Source organism: Ovis canadensis, chromosome 17 (genome assembly GCF_042477335.2).
Source record: "Ovis canadensis isolate MfBH-ARS-UI-01 breed Bighorn chromosome 17, ARS-UI_OviCan_v2, whole genome shotgun sequence".
Taxonomy (NCBI): Eukaryota; Metazoa; Chordata; class Mammalia; order Artiodactyla; family Bovidae; genus Ovis; species Ovis canadensis.
Window position 1 is genome coordinate 39,987,902 of NC_091261.1, and position 27,329 is coordinate 40,015,230.

At 39.4% G+C, this 27,329-nt stretch overlaps 1 protein-coding gene across 1 annotated transcript; it reads left to right on the forward strand.

Moving 5' to 3' along the window:
* Nucleotides 1-7,655: 7,655 nt before the first annotated feature.
* Nucleotides 7,656-26,937, forward strand: PGRMC2 (progesterone receptor membrane component 2). Its single transcript, XM_069557434.1, has 3 exons — nt 7,656-8,517; nt 23,194-23,349; nt 24,742-26,937. The coding sequence occupies exons 1-3, from the start codon at nt 8,028-8,030 to the stop codon at nt 24,837-24,839; spliced, it is 744 nt and encodes a 247-aa protein (XP_069413535.1). The 5' UTR covers nt 7,656-8,027; the 3' UTR covers nt 24,840-26,937.
* Nucleotides 26,938-27,329: the final 392 nt, after the last annotated feature.

The window sequence follows — 27,329 nt, forward strand, 5'->3', positions numbered from 1 at the left end:
TACCCTGGGATTCTACTTTCCAAGGGGAATACAAGCACAGATAATATTATCAACTTTCACCTACTCTTTCCTAAAATTGAGTTGTCTAAAATATTAGTGAGGTTGAGATGTCATCTCAATTCAGTTTTTCTAATTCCATTTTAAAATCATTCTTTCCTCACTTATAAAAGACAGGCATCCTCTCACCCATCCCAGATCCTACTATGACAACTTGCTCCCATGTGCAAAAAGCTTCTAAGGCACCAGACAAAGGAATAATTCTGAATACTGATGTCAATATTTACTTTAATCAATGCATCATCAGTAGCAAGGAGATTTCTTGGCTTTCTTTCCTTATCTTAAATATATTTCTATTATGAAAACAGCATGGCATTAGAAATTGAGTATTTTGGTCTGGGTTGAAATGTTCTGAGTTCAGATATATTGCAGAGTGGGATGGCAGGAGGTATGATCATTTTTGTCTAATACCATTTCCTCTTCCATTCCCTGATAGTGTTAAAGAAAACTGTTGAGATAACAAAAAGGAATGCTGAAGGGAGCCCTACTTCATATGGGTAACAAACTCACAGTAAAGTTTCATGCTCCATATATCTCTCTCAGAATTCAAAAATGAAAGATATGTGGAAAACATTTTGGGAAATATCAGTCAGTTACAAGGTTCATCTGCTCAATAATGAGAGAGAACTCTGTGTCTTTCTCCTGTGTCTCAACTGCATATTTCAGATAATTTCAAGGAAAAGGATGTTAAAAAATTCCAAATTTCCATCCAACAGATCAACATTACATATAAAAGGAACATATCTCAGAGATACATTAATGTTTTGCAGTGCTTTTTGAACAATTATACAGACTTATGGGAGAAAATATTTTCACTAGTTTTCATCTGAAGATTACTGAATACAGTAAGTCTATACTCATTTTTTTACCCAAACACTGTTGTAAATAATGCACTGAACAACAATCATTTATTCATCTTTTGTAAGCCCCACGCCTAATAGTCCCCCAACATGTCTTCTTATTCTGTGTCCTAGCAGAAAATCGGGCTTCCCAAATGGCTCAGTGGTAAAGAATCTGCCTGCAATGCAGGAGACAAAAGTTTGATCTCTGGGTCTGGAAGATCCCCTGGAGGTGGAAATGGCAACCCACTCCAGTATTCCTGCCTGGAGAATCCCCATAGACAGAGGAGCCTGGCAGGCTACAATTCATAGGGTCACATAGGGTCAGACACAACTGAGCACACAGCACACCAGAAAATTATATTCAGGAACTAATTGGAGAAGGGGAGTTACATCCATTTCATTGTAATAATTATAATAATAACTCAATCCAAAACAAATTTTAGAAAGTTTCAGAACTTTTAAAAAATTATAAACAACTTTGTAATCACCTAAAAAAAGGACAGCGTAGGCAATAAAATACATTTGAGCATAAAATATATTTTTTTAAGACTTTTGTGGGGAAGTAAAATAAAAATACAAATTAAAAGAGAAAAAAAAAAAGAATAATGTAGGGACTTCTCTGGCAGTCCAGTGCTTAAGACTCTGTACTCCAAATGCAAGGGGCACTGGTTCAATCCTTGGTGGGGAAATTAAGATCCCATGGCAAAGCACTCCCCCAAAAAACAGAGAATGCAAAATTTCTGTAAAAATGGAGATGTGAGTATTCAATTTCTATTGGATTTAATTTCACTAAATGCATTTTTAAGTAACATAAACCTTTTTACTTTAAAATAGTCATATTTACATTATACCAGAAATTACATTTTTTGCCACTAAGGACAAAACCTTTACATGTGAAGCTAAAAATTATTTTGGGTGGTATGTTAGTATAAATATATGAAGGTCATTCCCTTAAACCTTTCAGCTTACCCACTGCGATTACCTTGGGATATGGTTAGCTCCCTTGGGTAAGAAGTCAGCAGTTAATTGGAGTAGTCCTGCTCCCATCTTCATAAGACCACTTCAGTACTAATTTCACTTTTTTTGTGGAATCTCATGGGACCACTGATAAAGTGTAGGTTTTGTTGTCAGAACACCCTGACTGAGTCAGAACAATACACCAATTAAATGAGCTCCCATGTCATTCTGTACATGGGAACTGTAATTCACAACCTGTTCTATTGCCACTTCAAATTATGTCCCACTATCTTGTTCAACATTACTGGAACAAGATCAAATGGTAACATAAAAATACTCTAAAAATTAAGAGCCAAAAAGATGTCTTTAATCTGATTATGATCGACTCCCAATATGAATTTTCCAGCAAGAAATGAAAAGCTCAGAAATTACATTATCTTGCTCTGCTGAATTATAGCCCAAAGTAATCAGGACTGACTTGATGTTAAAGTCCAAAATTATTAACGTCCAACTTGTTAACTCTCTTGCTCTTGTGAACTTAAGTTCAAATAACAGATTTTATCACTTCTTGCCAGTGAACTTAGCTCCAGCCTGAAGTTTCCCTTCCCCCAGAGCACTTAAACTATTAAGCTTACCCAAGCCTCCCTTGGCCTAGACAGGTCACCCTCGGCACGGGCAAACCACTGTAAAACTTGTGGTATGAAGCAGCAGGGTAGAAAGCATACTTTCTGTGGGCGGCCTGGCTCCCATGAGAAAAGAGAGAGGAAGGTGGGCTGCACATGCCAAACTTACACATCAGGAAACTTGCTAGAAGTGCTGGAATAAAGTATCAAGTGTTATGTTAGTGGCACCCCCTCCATACTTCAAGAAACATCTGATGTGGGAAAGAAGTGTTTTCTCCTAAAATAGAGAAATAGAACAGAATTATAAGAAACAGTCTCTCTTATTTAAGAAATATTTATTCAGCTCAAATTTCTAAGCTAGGTTTGCTGAGAGATTCCTTGGTGAATCAGAGCTGGATGCTGCCTAACAACCAACCAACCACCATTTGTAACATATTCATATATGTCAATGCCATATATTTTAGGTTTTTGTTACAGCAGTGCTCTACATCCAGTACCAATTTTTGTATTAGATCAGTCTTCATTTGCTACCAAACAACCCCAAATATCTCAGTGACTTAGTATACAGAAACGTATTTCTCACTCATACAACAATATGTGTTAACTAAGGACTCTTTTCCACTTCGTTCTGACTCTCAGACCCTGGCTGATGAAAGCAGCCACCATGTGGAACACTGTTAGGGTGGTAGATTAAATAAGGCTACAAATTCTTTGTCACTCTTCTCCCAAGTCGCCATCAAGAAGTGGACTTTATTTCCCCTCCCCTTGAAACTAAGTTGGCCCTATGACAGCCTTAATCAATAGAATGAGTTATTTCCACACCTAAGTCTTGGAAATAGACTGGAAGGATCTGAACGCTTTTGCAGTTTTGAAGAGTCCTGAGCCACTATGTAAGAAGTCTACTCTGCAGGAGAAGCCATGGGAAGTAACGCCCTGGAATAACACTGGGAAAAGAAAGGCTCAGTCATTCGAGCATCCCTGTCACACCTCCAAATTAATCCAGCTGGACAATACCTGGCTGGAACCACATGAGAGACCCCAAGCAAGATGAGACAACTGCCCATGAGACCATTCAACCCCCAAAACCAAGAGAGATTATGAAATGGTTATGGTTCTAAGTCACTAAGATTTAGGATGGTTTGTTATGCAGCAATATAAAACTAAAACATTCAGTCACTATGCCAAAAGGAGACATGGGAAACTGTGCACAGGTTCCTATATTAATCACTTTTGCTTGCAAGTGACACAGATCACTTCAGTCACATTTCAGTGGCCATGCTGAGTTCAAAGGAGCAGGGAGATGCAAGTGTGCTACGTGTCTGAGAAAAGAAATGTAAACATTTGTTGGTTAGTACTAATACCTCACAGAAAGGGGTCAAGCTTAAAGAGGTATATCTTCCACAGAGATGACAAGTTAATCAGTAAGCACTGGATTACATTTGTAAGGGAAAGGCAGGGAAGCCATTTGTGGATTTACAGAGTGCCAAAAGAGTTTCTGAGTTAGGTGAGCAGCACTGGAGATAAAGGAGTAAAGGAAAATCAGTATACATGACTAGTCCATGTAGGAATGGAGGGAAAGACAGAGCAGGCCACCAGTCTGAAAGCTATTGCAGTATTCAAAGCAAGAGTATCCTACTGGGAGAGAGATTTTCCTGTTGAGGGGAGAGGTGAGGGGAGAAGACTTAAAAAAGAAAAGAAAAAAGAGAAAGATTTCAAGTGTTAAACTGAGGTATTTATCAAGAATATAAAAGAAAATGTTTAAGTCTCATGGCAGACAATGTTAGTTACCTATTCAATATTCCCTCTCCTTGCCATTTCCTTGACAATGTAACTTCAATACTGTTTGACTCCTCTCTTCCCTCCAAACCAATCAGAAACAAAAAAAATCTATACACACATAACTCAGTTCCAAAATAAATTCCAATTGGTCTAAGTCAGTGGTCCTTAACCATTATCATCTCTTGAGGGGGTGTGTGGGGGATAGAGGGATTTGGTTGGTTGGTTTTTTTTTGGGGGGGGGTGGGGTGGGGCGATGTCACAATGTCTTAGGTTGCTACTGACATTCAGTAGGAAGGCACCGGAGATGCTAAATGTCCACATTTCTGTGTAAGAACTGTGAAAAGCCAGAAAAACACTAACAAATCAAGGTAATCCCATGCTCCTTGTCAGTAACTGGTTTAGAAACTAGCTAACAGCCCAACTTTGGAAAAATAACATACAAGGAGTGACCTGCTACGAAGCCTCTGGGGAGATTTTTGTCCAGTGATGTTGTATGAACTATGTGACACCTGGGACTGCTATAGTCATCTTCCACCAAAAACCAGTTTCTTCCCAAGCTCCCTGTTTCCATCATTGGCACCACATCCTTTTTACCAGGTCCTAAGGTAGCTTTGATTTCTCTTAATCTCTAACCTTATGATGACTACATGAGGTTTGTCTGGGACAATTTTCACTCCTATTCTCCCAGTGTGGTTAGTGAGAAGCTGCGACATAGATTTAACCGCTTCACGCCCCGAAAAGGGGTGTCTTTTCTCTAGTGGGCGCCGTAACGCCTGTCCAGAAGCCCGGAGTGTGGGCGCGCAGGCAAAGCTACGGCCCAGAAGTTTTGGCGACGTGCTGGAGTCGCCTGGCGCCAAGAGAGTGCACGGAACTCGCACTGGAATTGTTTGGCGAAAGGAATCTACGTGCTGTCTTCGAGGACACCAAGTAGCCACTTCCCAGTGGTTTTGGCCAAGGCTGCGCCTGTAGAATTTTCTTTCACATTTTAGACGAAAAGTGTCTTTATTCCTTAAGTCGCACTCACTGGGGCAGTAGGGAAGCGGATAGGGTGAGGTGGTCGTCCAGTTCGCTTATTTAGCTTAATCTACAGTTCCATCTACCTAGGTCTTGTAGTGTTAACCTTTCGAGTCCTTAAAATTTCGGCGTAAACGTCACCTCTGAACCCTTACACTGAGCCCCTCACCTCACGCTCTGAACTCCTTTGTTGTGCTCCCTCTCGCCCTAGTTTGTTTTGTGTCACTAGTTCCCCAACCGCTACCCCCTCGCTGTAAACTACCCTTGTGGTGAATGAGGTGTGTCAAGGGAGTAACAGTTTGCCTCGTAGAGGAAACCAGCCATAGAAAATACTTAAAGGAATGACTGGCTATATTCCAATAAAACTTTATGGACACTGAAATTTTAATTTGATACAATTTTAGATACCATGAAATAAGTTTTCCAGTCACTTAAAAGTGTAAAGAACTTTGTTTCTTAAAACCTTCCAGAGGTATAAATTTGAATTCCCTGGCGGCTCAGAAGGTAGAGTCTGCCTGCAATGCGGGAGAACCAAGTTGGAACTCTGGGTCAGGAAGATCCCCTGGAGAAGGAAATGGCAATCCACTCCAGTATTCTTGCCTGGGAAAATCCCATGGACAGAGGAGCCTGGCGGGCTACAGTCCACGGGGTTGCAAAGAGTCTGACACGACTGAAGTGACTTCACTTCTTCATTCTCCCAGTGTAGTTAATAGTGCCCACTTTCACTTTAAAAAACAGTCTAGATTGGAGGATTACTCCCCATTGTTCACTCTGCCTCAAGAAAATACGTTTAAAGCAGAGGTTCAGCCCATGGACTGCTTTTATACCTCTGAAGTGAATTCGCTACGAGGCAAAATTGAGTACCTGTGACAGAAACACCTAAAATGTTAATATCTGGCCCCTTAGATTCCCGCACTTCCTGCACAAATACCTTAGCCGGCTGATTTCCCATTCTTTCCGCACTCCAACCCTTCATACCAATCCTAGTAGATAATCGCTCTAGGGAAGAGTTTTGATCCTATCGCTTTCCCTTCAGTATCTGCTGAAAGTGACAGTGAAGTCGCTCAGGGACTCTGCGGTCCCATGGACTATAGTCTACCAGGCTTCTCTATCCATGGGATTTTCCAGGCAAGAGTACTGGAGTGGGTTGCTATTTCCTTCTCCAGGGGATCTTCCTGACCCAGGGATCGAAGCCAGGTCTCCTGCATTGCAGGCAGACACTTTACCCTCTGAGCCACCAGGGAAGCACCAGCAATGTAAATCCAAGCCAATCCCATGATACTAAGATTACAAGCTTAGTTTTCCAGACTTCACTCCTCTGTGGTACTTAAAGCCGAAATGGACGACTTGCTGTTTCCCTAATTAGCATACCATACGCTCCAGTTTGCCCACATCTCTCCTCCATTCCACAGGTTCCTCAAGATTGAAACAAGTGAAGTCACTTAGTCGTGTCCGACTCTTTGCGACCCCATGGACTACATGTAGCCTACCAGGCTCCTCTGTCCATGGGATTTTCCAGGCAATAGTACTGGAGTGGATTGCCATTTCCTTCTCCAGGGGATCTTCCTGACCCAGGGATTGAACCTGGGTCTCCTGCACTGTAGACAGACGCTTAACTGAGCCACCTGTTACTCCCTTGACACACCTCATTCACCACAAGGGTAGTTTACAGCGAGGGGGTAGCGGTCGGGGAACTAGTGACACAAAACAAACTAGGGCGAGAGGGAGCACAACAAAGGAGTTCAGAGCGTGAGGTGAGGGGCTCAGTATAAGGGTTCAGAGGTGACATTTACGCCAAATTTTAAGGACTCGAAAGGTTAACACTACAAGACCTAGGTAGATGGAACTGTAGATTAAGCTAAATAAGCGAACTGGACGACCACCTCACCCTATCCACTTCCCTACTGCCCCAGTGAGTGCGACTTAAGGAATAAAGACACTTTTCGTCTAAAATGTGAAAGAAAATTCTACAGGCGCAGCCTTGGCCAAAACCACTGGGAAGTGGCTACTTGGTGTCCTCGAAGACAGCACGTAGATTCCTTTCGCCAAACAATTCCAGTGCGAGTTCCGTGCACTCTCTTGGCGCCAGGCGACTCCAGCACGTCGCCAAAACTTCTGGGCCGTAGCTTTGCCTGCGCGCCCACGCTCCGGGCTTCTGGACAGGCGTTACGGCGCCCACGAGAGAAAAGACACCCCTTTTCGGGGCGTGAAGCGGTTAAATCTATGTCGCAGCTTCTCAGTAACCATTAGCCCGCGACCTCGGGCTAGATGTCTGAGAGAGGCCGCCTCAGCAGCCGCCTCAGCGCACGTGAGACTCTCACGCGCAGCGTAGGCGAAGAGGCGGGAGCTGGCGGACGCAAACCCAGACCAGGGAAGGGGCGGGGTTCGTGGGCGCATGCGCAGAAACAGAGCACTGGCCAGGCCGTGCCTCCCAACGGGTTTGCAGAGGAAAGGAGAGCGCGTGGCGCCCCGGAACCCGCGCACGCGCCGTAGCCTCGCCCCGCCCGCTCGCGCGCGCGCGGCCGGCGCAGTATCTTCTCTTCAGACCCGCCCCCCTCTTGTACTTCAACTAGAGGAGGAGACACGCGAGAGCAGGGAAGTGTGGGGCGAGGTGGGCGGGGCGTCGCACGCGAGCGCGGCCAGCAAAAGGAAGGGAGAGGGAGAGATCCAAGACAGCGTTACCGCGTAAACACCCAATCGGGAGCCGGCCTGACCCCGCCCCCTACCCTCACGTTATTGGCTAGGAACCCCCCATATGGGCGGGGCCGGCTGTGGGGTTGGGGAGGGCAGGGGGCGGGGAGGAGGAGGAAGGCGCTGGCGGGCAGTGATGGCGGCGGGTGATGGGGACGTGAATTTAGGCACCCTGGGGAGTGGCAGCGAGAGCAGCAGCGACGGTAGTAGCGAGAGCCCAGGCGGCGCGGGAGCAGCAGCAGAAGGGGGCGGCTGGTCGGCAACGGCGTTGGCGCTTCTGACGGGGGGCGGGGAGATGCTGCTGAACGTGGCGCTGGTGGCGCTGGTGTTGCTGGGGGCCTACCGGCTGTGGGTGCGCTGGGGGCGGCGGGGTTTGGGCGCCGGGGCCGGAGCGGGCGAAGAGAGCCCCGCTGCCTCTTTGCCTCGTATGAAGAAGCGGGACTTCAGCTTGGAGCAGCTGCGCCAGTACGACGGGTCTCGCAACCCGCGCATCCTGCTTGCGGTCAATGGGAAAGTCTTCGACGTGACCAAAGGCAGCAAGTTCTACGGCCCGGGTGAGGAGGAGTTGGAAGGGGAGGGTGAGGACCCCCTGCAGCTCAAGCTCGACCCCCTTCTGATGGGGAGGCCCATGGGCACCGGGTTAGTTTGCCAGCCTTCTCGACACCTGGACCCCCGAGCCGTATCTGCCGCACCTGAGACGGCCTGCCCCCCACACGCCCCAGCCGCGGGCCCCACCGGTGTTTACCCTTCGAATTCGGATCCCAGTGTCGCCCGAGCGACACTGAGTTTTCATCTTTTTCCTATCCCATTTCTCCTCTCAGCCTTTTCTTGGGCTGAATTTTTCAAAATCCTTCTAGTTGTCGCCAGTCACGCTGGCCCTCAGCCTTTACTGAGCTTTCTGATTTCTGGAATCGTTGCGGGGAAAGAAGGAAGATTTCTGAAGTAGGGACCTAAAGTTTTAGACCCTGTAATTCATAACTTTCTTTACTTGTGTGTCTGTGTGTGCGCGCGAGCGCTTATCCACTAGTTCCCATAAGGCCACGTTTAAGTACACGTAGTTCCAAGTCCCAGCCTTTAAGAATCTATTAAATCCGGTCCCATATGCAGAACCTTGACATTTTTTTAAAAACCGGTTTTGATACAAAAATGCTTTCCAAGATTAACAGTATATGAGGGATGAAGCTGATCAGAATGCAGATCCTAATAAATACTGGCAAGGTTATTCGCCCTGAGTTTTGGAGGTGGAACTCATATACCCAGCAGGCGTTCTTGTCCAGTTTTTCTTTTTTTTTGTAGCAGGAAGGCAAGTATTCAAATACACGTTGATTATCACTTACTTTGTTTTCACTGAGGAGAAAGAACTTTATAAACAGCTATAAATTCATATTACCATGCACCAGTTCTGCAAGTTAAATGTTTCTAAAGCTTTGCTTTCAGAGAACTGTGTATTTAAGGTGGTTGGTTTAGAAACCCTTTAACAGTGTAGTTATAGCAAACGTTTCAGTTCAGACTCATGAAACCTGTTGGCCTACCATAAAATTGAGCAACATTGTACATGCTGGTTGTGTAGTTATTCTGAGCTTTTAAGGAGTTACTACAGTCAAAGTAAATAAAATTAGAGACCTATAGTGACCTGTTATTTGAAAGAGGACATCCAAGTCTTAAAGTCAAGGGGTTGGCAAATCTAAAAACAAGTTGGTTTCCTCTAATATGTTAGTCCATGTTGTTTATTGACACCTGCAACTATACACCTATGATTTATGTGCTTAGTGGATGGAAGATATTTTAGAAGTGTTTTGGTTTGTTGTTTGTTAATTGGATTAGAGAAGAGAAATGGGAGATTCTACACCCAGTAACAACAAACACGTTGAACTATATTTCTTAGTTACTTGTATTTTGTGTATATATTTACATTCAATTCAACCAAGTCACAGATAGCTTATAAAGTACTTGCTGCTTGTATAAAAAGAAAACCTGATGTCTACCCACTCATATCAGCTGAAACAGTTAGTACATTTTTGTTTACTTAAGCAAATATGGGTAAGACAATGGGGCCAAAGGACAATATTTAAAGGAACAGACCAAATTAGTTAATTTTTTAAATCGCGAATTTATACAGTATTATGTATTCAGTGATTAGAAATTATGTACAGGTTTAAGTTTTTAATACAGAACTTACCCAGACTAAAAACTCTTGCTTCTGTAGCCCCTATCTAAACGGACAGTGAAGCAACCAAGTGTTTAGTGCAAAGAAGCCTATCAGTCCTCACACATTAATGCCTTGCCACTATCTGAAAATAGCAAAGAGAGACAGCCATGGACACAGTTTGGCAGCACCCAGTGGCAAATGTTCTGCAACAGAAATTTTTAAATTAAGATGAGAGTCATAGTTATAATATAGATAGCCTTTGTGTGGCTTGAGCCAGTGCTCGGTTTTAGGTTAGCTTTCACTGATTTCCATCCAGGTCCTTCCTGATGAACAGGCAGAGTGATACCCCATTATTTAATTCTAAGTAGTTTTGAACAACCTAAACAGATATTTGGAATATTTTTTTATTGAAAGGAACCTTAAAGTTAGCCAGATCAGCTTTATGGATTTGGAATGTATTTCACATTAAGAGGAGATCTAACATTTCCCAGAAGTCTTGAAGCAAAATTTGGGGCTATAAAACAAATTCAGTTTTTATTTTAATTTTTTTCATCCTCAAATCAATTAAGGGATTTTGTAGCAGAGTAATTCAGAAGTAAAAATCCTTATATGAGACTTCGTAGCTTGAAAGAATGAGTTTAGGGAGTCTAGCCAATATCTACTCCCAGTTCTCAATAATGGTTTTAGAGTTAAAAGATTACTTGTGAGGCTTTTTCTGCGTTGAAGTTATTTTTATTTTTAGTCATAATTTTTAAAGTTTGAGTTCTAAAAAACGTAGATGTTGGCAGTTTAATTTAGTGGAGTAAACACATTGGGAAACAGTTGGCATTAGCTACCTTTGTCAATATTAAGTTCAGTAACAGTTCAGGCACTTGGCCAGTGTGTGAGGAAAGTGGATCATGTAAGAAGCAAAGAATATGGGAGGAGAAAGGAAGCAGACTTGTTAAGCAGCTACTACTTCAAATCTATTAATTTGTCATCTCCATCTCCTCAGTGCTTCAGTGAGGTTAGTGAACATTCCTGTCCTTAAGAGGGAGAGCTTGGGGTTTAGGAATTTGGGGTAAATTGGCTTGGATCACACAGACATGGTATTCAAATCCAGATATATTTGACCACAAAGCCTGTCTACTCTATTTCAGATAAACTGCATTCTGAGATAAATAGAGAATCTGTTGTTATTTTTATACCCTCTCCTGGTTCCCATAAGGATTTAAAGCCTCAGAGAAACGTACTTTCATGGCTTCATGTTGTGCTGTTCAGTATGGTAGCCACAAGCCACATGAATTGAGTTTCTCTGTATTACCCATATTTCAAGTGCCCAAACAGTGCACTTTATAGAGCATTTCCATCTTCCCATCAAGTTCTGTTCAATAGCATTGATTCTAGAAGTTAAGGTAGAAGGAGGAGAAAACTCTCATTTGGGGCTTATTATCATTTAATTTCCAGACAGCTCTAGGAGATAGGTAATGTTCCCATTTTACGAATGTGGAAACTGAAACTCAGAGATTTTGCCCAAAATCACATATCTAGTAAATGGCCAAGGTAGAAATCAAACGCACTCTAACTGGCTTCACAGGCTATGCTTCCTACTATATCACAGCATAATATAATTTCATGTTTCCAGCATCATAATAGATGAGGAATACTCATCTATCATTTTAAATATTATTAATTATTAATAATTTGGTGTAATATTTCTGCAGTGGGATTCTAGCAAAACTGTTTTTTTTATTCTTTAGAATGGCAAGAAATTATAGTTATAGTTTATAATAGTTTATTCACATTTCTGGTATTAAGATACATAGCTTCCCCCTTATTCCATGTAGAGTATTCTTTGACATAACAAAGCTGTAATTTCTCCAACATACCATTTAAATTCCACTGGAAAGAAAAAGAAGTTTGTAAGAAGTACCCCCATGAGATGCCTAATGTTTAGGAGATGGGGAAAGGGAGTTCATACACCTTTTATGTGTTCTTCCTCCTTTTTTAACTTCATATTCACATGTTAATTTTATTTGTAGTTTGCAAAATTGCAGCTGAAGCAAGAGTTGCAACATATAGACAAACATTCTTTCACGAATGTCCTATTGACACTACCCAACTTTCATCCTAGTCTTTTGTTTTGAAGCCAACTGGGTCTGTGTTAGGTCTAATGCCCATGCACATTCATTACCTAACAATCAGGTAACAGAACCAGCTAAGTTTTCTGATGAATTTTGATACTCTGCTCAAATTTATACTAATTTCTTTTCTTTTCTTTTTATTTGGCTGTGCCATGTGGTTTATAGGATCTTAGTTCCCCAACCAGGAATCAGACCCACCCCCTGTATTGGAAGTTCAAAGTCGTAACCACTGGCTTGGCAGGGAACTCCCTTTACTAGTAATTTCTACAGTACCTAGTTGGTTGGCTTCTCTGAGTTCAGCATCATTCGATTGTTTTTAATCAAAGAGGGAATTGTATTAAATACTAACACAGAGTATAAAAGGATAGCTTAAAGCATGTATGAGACCAGAAGATGTTGTTCAGGTTGAAGAAAAGGAATAGATTAACATCTGGAGGTAGCCCTTTTTAAGTTCTTTTCATAGTTCTTTCAACCATGTGGCAAAGGTCACTCATCCCCCACATACATACTTGTGAGATACATCACTAAATAACTACTGTACAAGAGCCAGCATTTTGTCTCAAGATCAGTTCTCAGAAGGAGTTACCTGGATTTCATCACACTGTTGCCTAGATAAATGTTTTGAGTAATTCTCTGGGTCTGCAAAACTTGTACTTCCCAGCTCTCATGGAGTTTATGTTCTGTTAAAGAAAGACAGATAATAAACAATCATTCAATACATGATTATAATAAAGGACTTTATTTATTAGCATTAGATGGTAAAGAGAAGTACTTATTTATGTTGGTTTGTCAAGAAAGTGGAGATTGATAACTTAAACAAAAACCTGAAGGAACCAGCCTTACAAAGATTGGGTGTATCGTTGTTTTGAAACTATCTCACAAAGGTCCATCTAGTCAAGGCTATGGTTTTTCCAGTGGTCATGTATGAGTGTGAAAGTTGGACTGTGAAGAAAGCTGAGTGCCGAAGAATTGATGCTTTTGAACTGTGGTGTTGGAGAAGACTCTTGAGAGTCCCTTGGACTCCAAGGAGATCCAACTATTCCATTCTAAAGGAGATCAGTCTTGGGTGTTCTTTGGAAGGAATGATGCTAAAGCTGAAACTCCAATACTTTGGCCACCTCATGCGGAGAGCTGACTCTGATGCTGGGAGGGACTGGAGGCAGGAGGAGAAGGGGACAACAGAGGATGAGATGGCTGGATGGCATCACCGACTCGATGGACATGAGTTTGGGTGAACTCTGGGAGTTGGTGATGGACAGGGAGGCCTGCTGCTGCTAAGTCACTTTAGTCATGTCCGACTCTGTGCGACCCCATGCGACCCCATAGACGGCTGCCCCCCAGGCTCCCCCGTCCCTGGGATTCTCCAGGCAAGAATACTGGAGTGGGTTGCCATTGCCTTCAGTGCATGAAAGTGAAAAGTGAAAGTGAAGTCGCTCAGTCCTGTCCGACTCTTAGCGACCCTATGGACTGCAGCCCACCAGGCTCCTCCATCCGTGGGATTCTGCAGGCAAGAGTACTGGAGTGGGGTGCCATTGCCTTCTCCGAGGGAGGCCTGGTGTGCTGCAATTCATGGGGTCGCAAAGAGTTGAACACGGCTGAGCGACTGAACTGAACTGAAGCACTAGATCTAGAACTGATACCGTGTTAATCAGAGGAAGAAACATCCTTATCACCTTGCTGATTTTCAGATTTGACTTCAGGCTTCATTTGATAAGTATTACCTCAGCAGTTCTTTTTCCATCCTTTTAAGCAATCTTTTATTTTTTTCTGTATAAACAACATTACCTGGATTTTTAAAAACTAAATTTAATGCCAATACTGTCTTTTAACAACTTAATCAGTTTATATTTTTTGTCACTACTCACATATTTAGATTTATTTCTACTATCTTATTTAGTAATTTCTCTTGTCAACTTTTCTTTGCCTTCTTTCCCACCGTTTTTTCTTAGATGGATTTTTTATTCCACTTTTTCTCCCCTACAGATTTTTGTTATTTCATTTTAGTATAGTTGATTTACAGTTGTGTTAATTTCTACTGTACAGCAAAGTGTTTCAGTTACATACATACATACATTCTTTTTCATATTCTTTTCCTTTGTGGTTTCTCACGGGTATCAAATATAGTTCTCAGTGCTATATAGTAGTACCTTTTGTTTATCCATTCTCTAGATACTAATTTGTATCTGCTCATCCCAAACTCCCAATCTCTGCCACCCCCACTCCACCCATCCCTTGGAAGCCAAAAGTCTGTTCTCTATATTTGGGTGTCTGTTTCTGTTTCATATCTCCCTGCTAATTTGGATGCATTCTATTTGTATTCTTTTGGTGACAAGAGTCTTTTCCTTTAATTTTTTCTATAGGCATTGTTACTCTGAACAATATATGAATGTTAACCAAACATTCTTGTACGAATTAGAACTGTCACTTTAAAACACTTTACTGCCATTTGACAGTATTTCTTAATATTAAATATACAAGACAATCATGTAGAAAAATGTGAATGGTGTCCCCTGGAGTTGTACACAGCCATATGTTGTGGCCTTGGTTAGAAAGCTTAAACTCTAATCCCTCCCCACTCCATTTTCTACGTTATTTCTATTAGACTTAGAGTTTTACTGTAGTTTTTCAAACACTACCCTCAAACTGAATAATAAACTTTTTTTAAATAGCCAATTTTCATTTAAATTTACCCAATAGAGTTACCATTTTCTTCATTCACTGTCATTTCTTGCATCTCATACTTTTGTTCAGAGTTCAGTTTTCATTTTAGTGAGGTATGTCCTATAGTTTTGTCACTGATAGAAAAAAAAAAAATCAGTTTCTATCTGCCCTCACTCAGGAATTATAGTACATATCCAGTTCCAGTTTAGTCATTTCCCAACTCTTTGTGACCCTATGGACTGCAGCATAAGCCTTTCTGTCCATCACCAACTCCAGGAGTTTATTCAGACTCATGTCCATTAAGTCAGTGATGCCATCCAACCATCTCATCCTCTGTTGTCCCCTTCTCCTCCTGCTTTCAGTCTTTCCCAGCATCAGGGTCTTTTCAAATGAGTCAGCTCTTCGCATCAGTTAGCCAAAATATTGGAGTTTCAGCTTCAACATCAGTCCTTCAATGAACACCCAGGACTGATCTCCTTTAGGATGGACTGGTTGGATCTCCTTGCAGTCCAAGGGACTCTCAAGAGTCTTCTCCAACACCACAGTTCTTTGGTGCTCAGCTTTCTCTATAATCCAGCTCTCACATCCATACATGACTACTGGAAAAAACTATAGCCTTGACTAGACTGACCTTTGTTGACAAAGTAATGTCTCTGCTTTTTAATATGCTGTCTAGGTTGGTCATAACTTTCCTTCCAAGGAGCAAACATCTATTTATTTCATGGCTGCAGTGGCCATCTGCGGTGATTTTGGAGCCCCAAAAAGTAGTCTGTCACTATTTCCATTGTTTCCCCATCTATTTGCCATGAAGTGATGGGACCTGATGCCATGAATTTGGTTTTTACTTTAACAATGCAAACCTTTAACAATATTTTAATATATTGAGAGCCTTCCTTGTGAGTGTATCATTTAATAGTCCACTTTTAATGAATATTTGTTTCCAGTCTCTTGTTATTACATACATGCATGCATGCTCAGTCACTTTAGTCACGTCCAACTCTTTGTGATCCTATAGACTGTAGCCCACCAGGCTCCTCTGTCCATGGGATTCTCCAGGAAAGAATACTGGAGTGGGTTGCCATTTCCTCCTCAAGGGGAACTTTCCTACCCAGGGATCAAACCCATGTCTGCCAGAGCCTTCTGCATTGCAGGCAGATTCTTTATCTACTGAGCCACCTGGGAAGCATGGTATCATGTACATACCATTTCAGTGTGTTACTAAAATCATAATTATCTATTAAATAAATTCCTAGAAGTAAAACTACTGAGTCTTATGTTATGGACCTTTTTAATTTGGATACTTTTTTCTAAATTGCCCTGCAGAGATGTTGGACCAATTTACAATGACATGAAAATGCCTATTTCTCACTCTCTTGCAGAAAATGTGATATAAAATTTTTTGGTCTTTGTCAATCTGAGAAGTTAAAATAGTATTTCAATATTATTTTAATTTACGTTTCTCTTTTTCTCAGTGAATTTTGGTTAGTTACATTCGGAATTTATTTAAGATGTAAAGTAAGCATCAACTTTTGTTTTTGTTTTCTTACAGTGGGCTATTCAGTTGTTGCAACACCATTTATAGAATACTTTTTCTTCCCTAATACTTGTAGTTAGGAGATTATCTAGTTTGACCTCCACAATTTTAGGCATATAAAATTTGCCTCAAATGTAGAGTGTGGCCTTGAACCCAAGTATCTTGGCTTGGAAGAGGTATTCTTCCAGTTTTACCATGCTGCCTTCCCTCTAAAAGTCCTGGGAGTTGCTCAAACCAAGTATAAAAAAGATGTATTAGTTGGATTTCATTTAATCACTTTCATATATGGTTTGATTTGTTCCTAGGTCCATTATAACCATATTTGGAATAAATTACTCAGTGTGCACATGTGCTCAGTTGTGTCTGATGCTTTGCGACCCCATGGAATGTAGCCTTCCAGCTCTTCTGTCCATGGGATTTTCCAGGCAAGAATATTGGAGTGGGTTGCCATTCCCTTCTCCAAGGATCTTTCTGACCCAGGGATCGAACCTGCATCTTCTACATTGGCAGGTGGATACTTCACCACTGAGCCACCTGGGAAGCCCTATACCAAGTATTATTAGATTTTTTGTTTTTAACTTGCTTTAATAATCACAGAAGACTATTGTCAAAACACACCAGAAAACTAGGCTGTTTAACTTTCAATGAATTAAAGTTTGTCTCTGAGCACTGTGGTTTTTATACCATGAAAATAAATATTCCTTCTGGAATTTTCTTCTCTTCATAAATACTAATATATTCATAGATACATACTCACCCTAGTAGAAAATTATCTCTTAGGTATTTTAGATGTTTACTTTCTCCTGGAGTTTTTTGCTCATTAGTGTTTTACAATAACCATATGCTTTCCCTTTTCAAAACTGTCACTCCATTATATTTGATTGTATGATAGTAAGCAGTTTCAGGATATAATAATTGATAGATTTATTGATTTTTGAACTTCATAAAAATTTTTATCATAAGTTATGTTAACTCTTAAAACTATTAATGAAATCTGGATTCTAACTAGTATAATGTCTTTGGTATATTTAACAGTATCATAGAAGTAGGATTTATCTGTAAAATGATGTCTTAGAATATTTGTTTTATAAATACATTTAAAAGAATCTGTCTTGGCTAAATAATTGGGTTCATTTTTTGTAGCAAGAATATTCTTGAAATAGTAAATCTAGTTTTATATCAGCATTATATTTTAGTTTTTTAGAAGGCAAGAGTTTAATTCTTTTATTATTGTTGAAATGAACCTTAATAGTTAAAACAATCTGATTGGTTTATATAAGCTAGCCTTTTAATTTTTTTTTTATAAATTATACCATACCAAAAGGCCTAAGAGCATTTAAAATATGCTTTCCTTAGGTAGTTCTCTGTTGTTATAGTATTAGGGATAGCCAAGAGTAGTCACCAAAATATTAGAATCATAACATTTAGGTCAGTTATATAAGGGGGTAATGGAAAGGGGAGGTATTACTGAACAGAGGAATATACTTTAACTGGACTTCAAATCCTCCTTTCTCAGCAGGTCATCCTTTTCCAACTCTAGTTCTTAGTCTTAATATGACATTCTTTATGATCTTACAGGAAAAAGAAAACTATTTTCAAGAAGACCTTTTCAAAAGTTAAATGCTTCCTGTAGGAAATTTGAAATATGTGGAGAGGTCATTCTTTTCAATAGTTAACAGAACATCATTTTGTCTAGGATTAGGCTTGCATTATTAACTGTTGCCTCTAGTCCACTCTTAAGTTAGTCAAACCAAAAAACAGCATTCCCTCTTAGGGAAGTTGGCAGGAAATTTTACTGGTATGTTATCCATATACTCAAAGATGGAGGTTCTTATGACTGCTGTTCTTATAGTGATCATCTTTTCGTCTCTCCTTTTTACCATTTGGATGTGTTTAAGGTTGATGAAGTATCCTCAAGTAGATTGAATTTTGTAGAGCAGGCAGGTAAATATTATATAACATAATGCTAAGAAAAGCTGTTGATTTCTACGGCTTTTTTTGGTTAATGTTCTTCCATTTTAAGAGGTATTTTAAAATAGCCATTCCCCTGAAATTTTGTGATCAGTGAAATGCTCCAGTTTTCAGGGTTGTCATTTCACCTTTGGGTTTGTGGGTCCTCTGTGTTTTCTCAAGATGTACTGTGTTCGGTGTAGTTGGAAAAGTGGTTGATTCTGTTAGTAATTTTAGGCAAGTCATTGAATACCTTTGCATCTTTTCATCTGCCAAGAAGGGAGGGCAAAACTATCCCTTCTACTTCACGATACTATGAGAAGGAAGTGAGATTGCAAGGAAATTCTTGAAAAAGTTGAAATTCTCATTTTCTTCTTGTAGTTTTTTATAGCCTGAATCAGTTTTATTTTTTCTTTTATGTTTGACTCATCACTGTTATAAGTTTGTAAGCATTGGTCCAATCAGCATTAAGATTTTTTTGGTCATTAAACTGCTTTAAGGTGGACCACTTTTCTTTCCCTCAGGACTGTTCTCGCTTAATTTTAGTGTTGGTTTTTTGTTTTTTGTTTTTTTTAACTTGCTTAGTTTTAAAAGTTAATGTTAGAAATTCCCTGGCAGTCCAGTGGTTAAGACTCAGTGCTTTCACTGCTGGCGCTGGATTCAGTCTCTGGTTGGGGTCTTGCAAGCCACATGGCTTGGTCAAGAAAAGCAAACGTTAACGTTTCTCATTTTTTAAAAAAAAGAAATAATGTCATTTGCAGCAACATGATTGGACCTGGAGATTATCCTAAATGAAGTAAGTCAGAAATATTATATGATATCACTTACATGTGAAATCTTTAAAAATGATGCAAATGACTTACTAATAAAACAAATACATAGAAAAAAAATTTTTATGGTTACCAAAGGGGATGAGGGGAAAATAAATTACGAGTTTGGGCTTAATGTATATACACTACTATATAAAAGCTTCCCTGGTAGCTCACTGCCTGCAATACAGGATACCTGGGTTCAATCCCTGGGTTGGGAAGATCCCCTAGAGAAGGAAATGGCAACCCACTCCAGTATTCTTGCCTGGAGAATCCCATGGACAGAGGCGCCTGGCAGGGTATAGTCCATGGGGTCACAAAGAGACACAACTGAGCGACTAAGCACAAGCACAATATAAAAAACAGGTAAACAAGGACCTAGTATAGCACAAGGAACTAGACTCAACATCTGTAATAACCTGTAACGAAAAAGAATCTATATATACTTTTTAAAAATCACATTTAAAAAAAAATTACTTTGCTGTACACTTGAAACTAACACAGCATTATAAATTAACCATACTTAAATTTTTTTAAAAAAGTTAATGTTTCTCCAAATCAATTAACTTCAATTAAAGAACTTCAGATTTTACTTTGCAAATAGAAATTTACTACTATTTACTCTGTTCAGTTCAGTTCAGTCACTCAGTCATGTCCGACTCTTCGTGACCCCATGGACTGCAGCATGCCAGCCTTCCCTGTCCATCACCAGCTCCCAGAGTTCACTCAGACTCACATCCATCTAGTCGGTGATGCCATCCAGCCATCTCATCCTCTGTCGTCCCCTTCTCCTGCCCCCAATCCCTCCCAGCATCAGAGTCTTTTCTAGTGAGTCAACTCTTCTCATGAGGTGGCCAAAGTACTGGAGTTTCAGCTTTAGCATCATTCCTTCCAAAGAAATCCCAGGGCTGATCTCTTTCAGGATGGACTGGTTGGATCTCCTTGCAGCCCAAGGGACTCAAGAGTCTTCTCCAACACCACAGTTCAAAAGCATCAGTTCTTTTGATGGCGCTCAGCTTTCTTCACAGTCCAACTCTTGTGACTATCATCCATACATGACTACTGGAAAAACATAAATAGTATTAAATTTCTTTATCTTAAACATTTAAATACCTTTTTGAATGTCAGTTGAGATGATGGACAATGTTTGAAAGTTACCAATATTGACCAGTTGTAAGTAGTGTCCCATTTTCTTATATAGAAGACAAATTTAGAAATAGACAGTGGTAGCCTAAGTTTATATTAATGGGCTTCCCTGGTGGCTCAGATGGTAAAGCTTCTGCCTGCAATGCAGGAGACCTGGGTTCGATCCCTGGGTCAGGGGTTTATGTTAATTAATAGGTATATCCATTCAGTGAGAAAATACATAACGATTAAATGAGAATTATGATATTCAGCTAATATTAAGGAGCAATATGGAAAGTACTTAAGAATGGGAAAGCAGGATAAAAAACTTTATTGGAAGTATTACCTTTATTTTTCTGTTAATATATTATTGCTTAATAATGGTCCTTAAATTTATTGCTAAGGCTCCTTTTTTGTTCCATACAAGAAACTTTAAGAGAATGAATTTTCCTAACTCATTCCTAAAACTCATTAGTTTTCCTAAGTAACCCAGTAAGCTTTATAGTGCAGTGCTCACTGTAGTTCAAACTAAGGTTCATAAATGTTTAGAAATTTTTGAATTTTCTTCTTAAAGGTATAGATGCTTTTCTGACACATAACCTTCTATAATCATTATTTTACTCATTTAAAAATCAGGGAATTTTTTTTTGTACTATATACTTCTCATTAGAAAATACTTTACTCTGTTAAATGGACAGTAAGTTTTTTCACTGACCACTCTGTGGCTCATAATAGTTAAGCAAGTAAATTTGGTCTTTAAACTGTTTTCTCTACATTTCTTTTGTCATGTATTGATAACTTTTCAGACTCAGGAAAGAAATTTTTATATATAAAATCACTCAGTCGTGTCCGACTCTTTGCGACCCCATGAATTGCAGCACACCAGGCCCCCCATCCATCACCAACTCCTGGAGTTCACTCAAACTCACGTCCATTGAGTCGGTGATGCCATCCAGCCATCTTATCCTCTGTCGTCCCCTTCTCCTCCTGCCCCCAATCCCTCCCAGCGTCAGAGTCTTTTCCAATGAATCAACTCTTCGCACGAGGTGGCCAAAGTACTGGAGTTTCACCTTTAGCATCAGTCCTTCCAAAGAACACCCAGGATTGATCTCCTTTAGAATGGACTGGTTGGATCTCCTTGGAGTCCAAGGGACTCTCAAGAGTCTTCTCCAACACCACAGTTCAAAAGCATCAGTTCTTCAGTGCCTAGCTTTCTTCACAGTCCAACTCTCACATCCATACATGACCACTGGAAAAACCGTAGCCTTGACTAGACGGACCTTTTTTGGCAAAGTAATATGTGCTTTTGAATATGCTATCCAAGGAGTAAGTGTCTTTTAATTTCATGGCTGCGATCACCATCTGCAGTGATTTGGGGGCCCAAAAAAATAAAGTCTGACACTGTTTCCACTGTTCCCCATCTATTTCCCATGAAGTGACGGGACCACATGCCATAATCTTAGTTTTCTGAATGTTGAGCTTTAAGCCAAGTTTTTCACTCTCTTTCACTTTCATCAAGAGGCTTTTTAGTTCCTCTTCAGTTTCTACTTCTTAAAACGTTTTAAACAGGGAAATCTACATGGTCTGTTCTACAAACTAAGATGAATAAAAAATTAACTCTTAAAAGATTTATATTATAAATATTGTTTTTTAAGTAGCCAGACTTGGGAATCCTCTGGCAGTCCAGTGGCTAGGACTCTTAACTGCTGAGGGCCCAGGTTCAATCCCTGTTCAGGGAACCTAGGATCCCACAAGCTGTGTGGCATGGCTAAAAATAAATAAGTAGCCAGGCTTAGCCAATTAAATGAAGTAAAACTTTCCTCTCCATTCCCCAGAAACATTACTACTGTTAAGTACTTGGTTTGTATTCTTCCTGGTGCTTTTTTTGTGCATATACAAATACGGGTTAAATGTGCATGTACGTGCATCTCTTTTAGTTCAAAGGAGGTCATGCATACTACGGACTTCTCTGGTGGCCCAGTGGTTAAGACCAGGCTGCAGGGGGCATGGCTTAACCCCCTGCAGGGGGCTGGATCTCTGGTCCAGGAACTTAAGTTCCCACATGCCATAGAGTGGAGCCAAAAAAGAATAAAAATAAAACTAACTAAATGAATCATACTGTGTAATCTAATTGCTTTTTTCAGTCACTATATCATAGACTTTGTGCATCTGTACATACAGAGTTACCTCATTGTTTCTTATAGCTATGTGCTATTTCATTAATGACCTATGATTTATGTAAGCAAATTCTTGATACAGAAAGTTCGGTTGTGTGGAGTTTTGTCTGTTAGTCTGTGTTTATTTTGTTCCTGCTTTCTGTCAGGCACTGTGGTAAGCATTGAAGATACAGAGATGTGCAAGAGAGTTGCTGCTCTCAAGGACACACTTTGGGAATGACTTGCTTCTGGTAGCCATTCCTCCCTAGACAAGGTGGTTCCTGATTCTTTACACTAATTATTTTGTGTCCTTATAGCCATATATATATCCAGCCAGTGTTCTGTTGATTCTTTTTAGATGCCACAACTAATTAACAGTAATCAATAAGGCATTGTTTCCCCTCAAGAAAACTGGCTTCCAAACCTAACTCTTCTAGGTTTCCTCTTTTCTCTAATACCTCACAGTCTTCAAGTTTAAATAGTTTTTTTTTTTTTAATATCTAAAGTAGTTGAAATCTAAATTTTCAGTGAAAAACTTTACTTTGGTAAAAAGGTGGATTTCTAAGAAATTTCTTCTCATTATCCTGTTTAGTGTCTGGGCATGTTTTGAAATTAAGGCTGAGTACCAGATAAGAGACATGAAGTTTCTTTTATTTGACATTTTCCTTTGAGACATTCTAAAATATTTTTAGATAATCTAAATAATTTCTTTTTTTTCCCCAGCGGGTCCGTATGGAATATTTGCTGGTAGGGATGCCTCCAGAGGACTGGCAACATTTTGCCTAGATAAAGATGCACTTAAAGATGAATATGATGATCTCTCAGATTTGAATGCTGTACAAATGGAGAGTGTTCGAGAATGGGAAATGCAGTTTAAAGGTACCTTCATTTTGTTGGGTTCTTTACAAATACTAAATTTATGGCCAAAGAAAGTACATACCATTCCATTACTCCTTAAGAGTCTTAGGATGCTATCTGTTTTCGTTGCCATCATTATTTGATGATAAGCATAGCTAACTATCAAAATGACTGTTACATGTGCTTATTGTTAATAAAATCCATATTTAAAAAATCACTTGTTACAAACTAAAATTTATAAAACTTGTGACACCTTTAGGTTTGTTCATTAAGATAAGAGTTTTTTCAACATAGGTTCATATTTAAAACTGAGTTGATTACTGATACTGAATTTTAGTTTATTTTTAAATGATTTAATTTATCTTACCTTCAAACCATAAAGGAAAAATGTCATTCTCATTCATTATATGCTTGTGACATCAGTTTTTACTGCCTCAGTGAACACTCTGGACTGCTACTTATGTGACTTATGGATCCCTTGAAATATCTCTTCTGGCTTCTTGGCACTTGTACTGGTTCTGCTGAACCAAGCAGTCCTCCTATTTCATCCTCTTGATTTGTCAGTTAATTCACTTAAACTCAGTTCAGAATCCTGACCAAGAAATGACTAAATATTACCATGAACATAACAATGGGCATAACAGTGTTCTAACTTAAACACATGGTAACATAAAAACAAGTCACAAACAAAAACATGTCACATCTAAGAGAGTTTAATAGGAGAAAGAAAAATAATATACTGAGAGTCACATATCGGGACCTCAAAGAACGCAAGCTAATAAGTAACAAGTGAATTTTCGTCTGTTCGTTTGGTTTGTTTTCTTAGGGACTAGTACGTGTGTCACATTTTCTCCCCAAGAATATGTCCAGGTTGGATTTACTTTCCATGTGACTTTCCACCTCATATTCTTCTCCCTACTTCAGCCCCAGGAAAGTCACCATTAACTTTTTTAAGATCTCACTGTTGGAAATGCCCTGTGTTTGCCACCTTATTTATTTAATTACAATAATTACAGTTACTTTGGGTTATTAAATTTAAAGATCTGCTCTGAGACTCAGTGCACATTAGAGGTAAACCAGTCATCAGACGTATTCCAAGAGCCTGGCCTGGGTCCTGGACTCAACATATATTTTTAAAATATCTTCAAGTGATTCTGAGGCAGTGTCCTTGATTAAGAACTGGTTGTATGAAACACTTTCCTCCAAAGCACAAATCCGAAGCTTTATAAGTTCCCTGATCCTGTTTTCTTATGTTCAAGCCTTACATGAGTATAAAAAGATGGGACAAGGTAAATGATAGGGAAAACTTACCTTATTCTCTATAACTGAAAGAAGCATACACCTTCCCTGCTGTATAATGGAATTTTGAAACAAATTTGATTGCTACTGATTTTCTTTTGATATATCTTTCAGAAAAATATGATTATGTAGGCAGACTCCTAAAACCAGGGGAAGAACCGTCAGAATATACAGATGAAGAAGATACCAAGGATCACAATAAACAGGATTGAACTTTGTAAACAACCAAAGTCAGGGGCCTTCAGAACTGCAATTCTTACTCCCTTTCACAGAATGTCCAGCATCTTTGGGTTTGGTTCACCTGCTGCAAAAAACATTCAACAGATTGTACAAGCTACATGAGTCTCACTATGAAGATTTGAATACTAGACATTATGTGTGCTGCCAGACTCATTTGTTGCAGTTATTTGTAATGTCTGGTGGGGCTTCATCCTGAAAGGAAGGAGACAGGGATATTTTTAAAGAGCAAGAGAGTGACAAGATTACTTTCTCCTTTTTTTCTTTTTTTTTAATCAAAGACAACCTGATATGTATTTGCTACTTGAGTGTATAAGAGATTTTTTTGAAATCTCTTAAAAAAAAAACACAGCAAGGAATTCCTATTTCTTGTGCTGTGTTTTTGTTTTAGCAGTGAGGAAGAGAGGAGACCTGGGCAGGAGAGGTTAGGGTGTACATCAGTTTTAAGTAGTTAAGGCTACTGAAACATTAAAATGGTAAATGTGAATCCCAAGCTTTTCTTTTTGGGTTTTGTCAGGGAAAAGAAGAAAACCTTTATTTCTAAGAAATCTTTGGAAATTAGAAGAATGGATTTCAGGTGGATTTAAGTCAAAGCTAATTCCCCAACAGCAAGATCATTTGAAACTAGTTTTTATCCCTTTCCTTCCCCTAGATCAAATCAATATTAATTGTGCCTTATTTCACTTACATAGACTTGAATTATTTTTAGGGAAAGCCCCTATGTGAATTCTGAAGTCACTACAAGCAGCATTGAGACTGAAGTTGGAATATTCTGTTGACTGCGAAACCTTGATGTCATTCTGTGTATATAGAATGTAAAAGGAATATTCAGTGTTACTGCCATATATATGTTAATATACACAAACTTCATTAGCATTATAATGGCCAAATGTATTCCCCCATGCTTTTCTCTTTTCAAAAAAAAAATTGAAAAATCAACAACTCTGTCCCCTAACAGCTGCCTAATTTTAAGAGTCTTGACTCTCACATCTCATTGGTGTGGGTGCATGGGGCTGTAGTATGGATGTCGTGTGGGTGTGTCTTGAGTGTGTGTGAGAGCGCCTTGGAAGGGACTCTGCTGATACTGTAAATACCCGTACCCTTTTAATAAAGCATGTACAATAAACCAAAATAAGCTTGAGTTGGACTTTATATACAAACTGTAAACCAGTGCATTATAATATGGTAGTCAAGATTGTGTATTTGATTCAAGATAAGGAAAAATATTGGAATGAAAGGCAGGCACTGGTTAACCAAGTTGTACACATTGTACCACATTCACTGTAACTTTAGGAAGAAATTCCACTTTGTGGAACATTCTCAAGAGATCTGAGATTATTCAGGTAAGAAATGATATATTAAAATGTACATATTTTTACTTTATATTTTGATGCCAACTGATTATACTAGAAGTAATAGCACTTCAGGTGGTAGTTACTGAACACAAAACAATAAAGGATATTATACTGATAGGTTTTAAATTCTGTTGTTTGAAAATGCTCTTACTAAAAAGCCCTATATATGTCTATCATTTGATTTCTTCATATCATGACTGTTTAGGTTCTTAATTGGAGACAAGTTATACCCAAAAAGACCATTTTATTTAATAAGTCACCAGTTAGAGAAAAGAATTCTCCTGCTGTATGAGTATAATATATGCAGAAGCCATCAAAGAAAGAGGAAGTTTTAATTGCAATAATAAGCTAAAGTATGTAAAATACTACATTCTATTGTACTCAGTCTTGGAATGTTTTGTAGAAAATGATGAGTTTCAGCCAAATCTTTGCTGAAGGCTGGTTGCAACAACTGAAGAGTTGTAATGCTTTGTGTGTTTTTATGTAAAATATTTTCTAAACAGATTTGTTAAAAGTATGTGTCCTCTGGAGTAAATTGATATGGAGAAATATATATATATATAATGAATCATTTCAGCCTAAAGTTAAGTAAATTTACAGTTGTGAATAGAGAAACCCTAAATATTCATGCAGTAAAAATTATACAGTCTGTTAAGAAAAATGATTAATTATGTGTTTTGGACTTGAAATAAACAGTGTTCTACGGATAATTCCTCAATTTCAGTTGAGTGGTCTCATTCTCAAGTAGTTTGATGGGCAGTCATCGAGTATGGGGATGGGAGCTGTGGTGACTGGTGTTGCTGCTGTTTCTCCCTCCCCTCCTCCCTTAACCACTATTTCCCCAACCTGCCTGGTTATTAGAACCACTTGAGGTGCTTAAAATTCAAATTCTTGGTCCGCAGTCCAAACCTGCCACCCAGTGAGCCAGAATGGAAAAAGTGAGTCTCGGACTGTAAGGAGTCCCTTGGTTAATGCTTATGATCAGGCACAGTTGAGAACACCACACCAGTCTTCAAACTGACCTTTGAATTACAAGGGTTTGAACTATGTGAGTCCACTTTTATGCAGTATTACTATATGCAATAAATATTATAGTACTTTATGATCTGC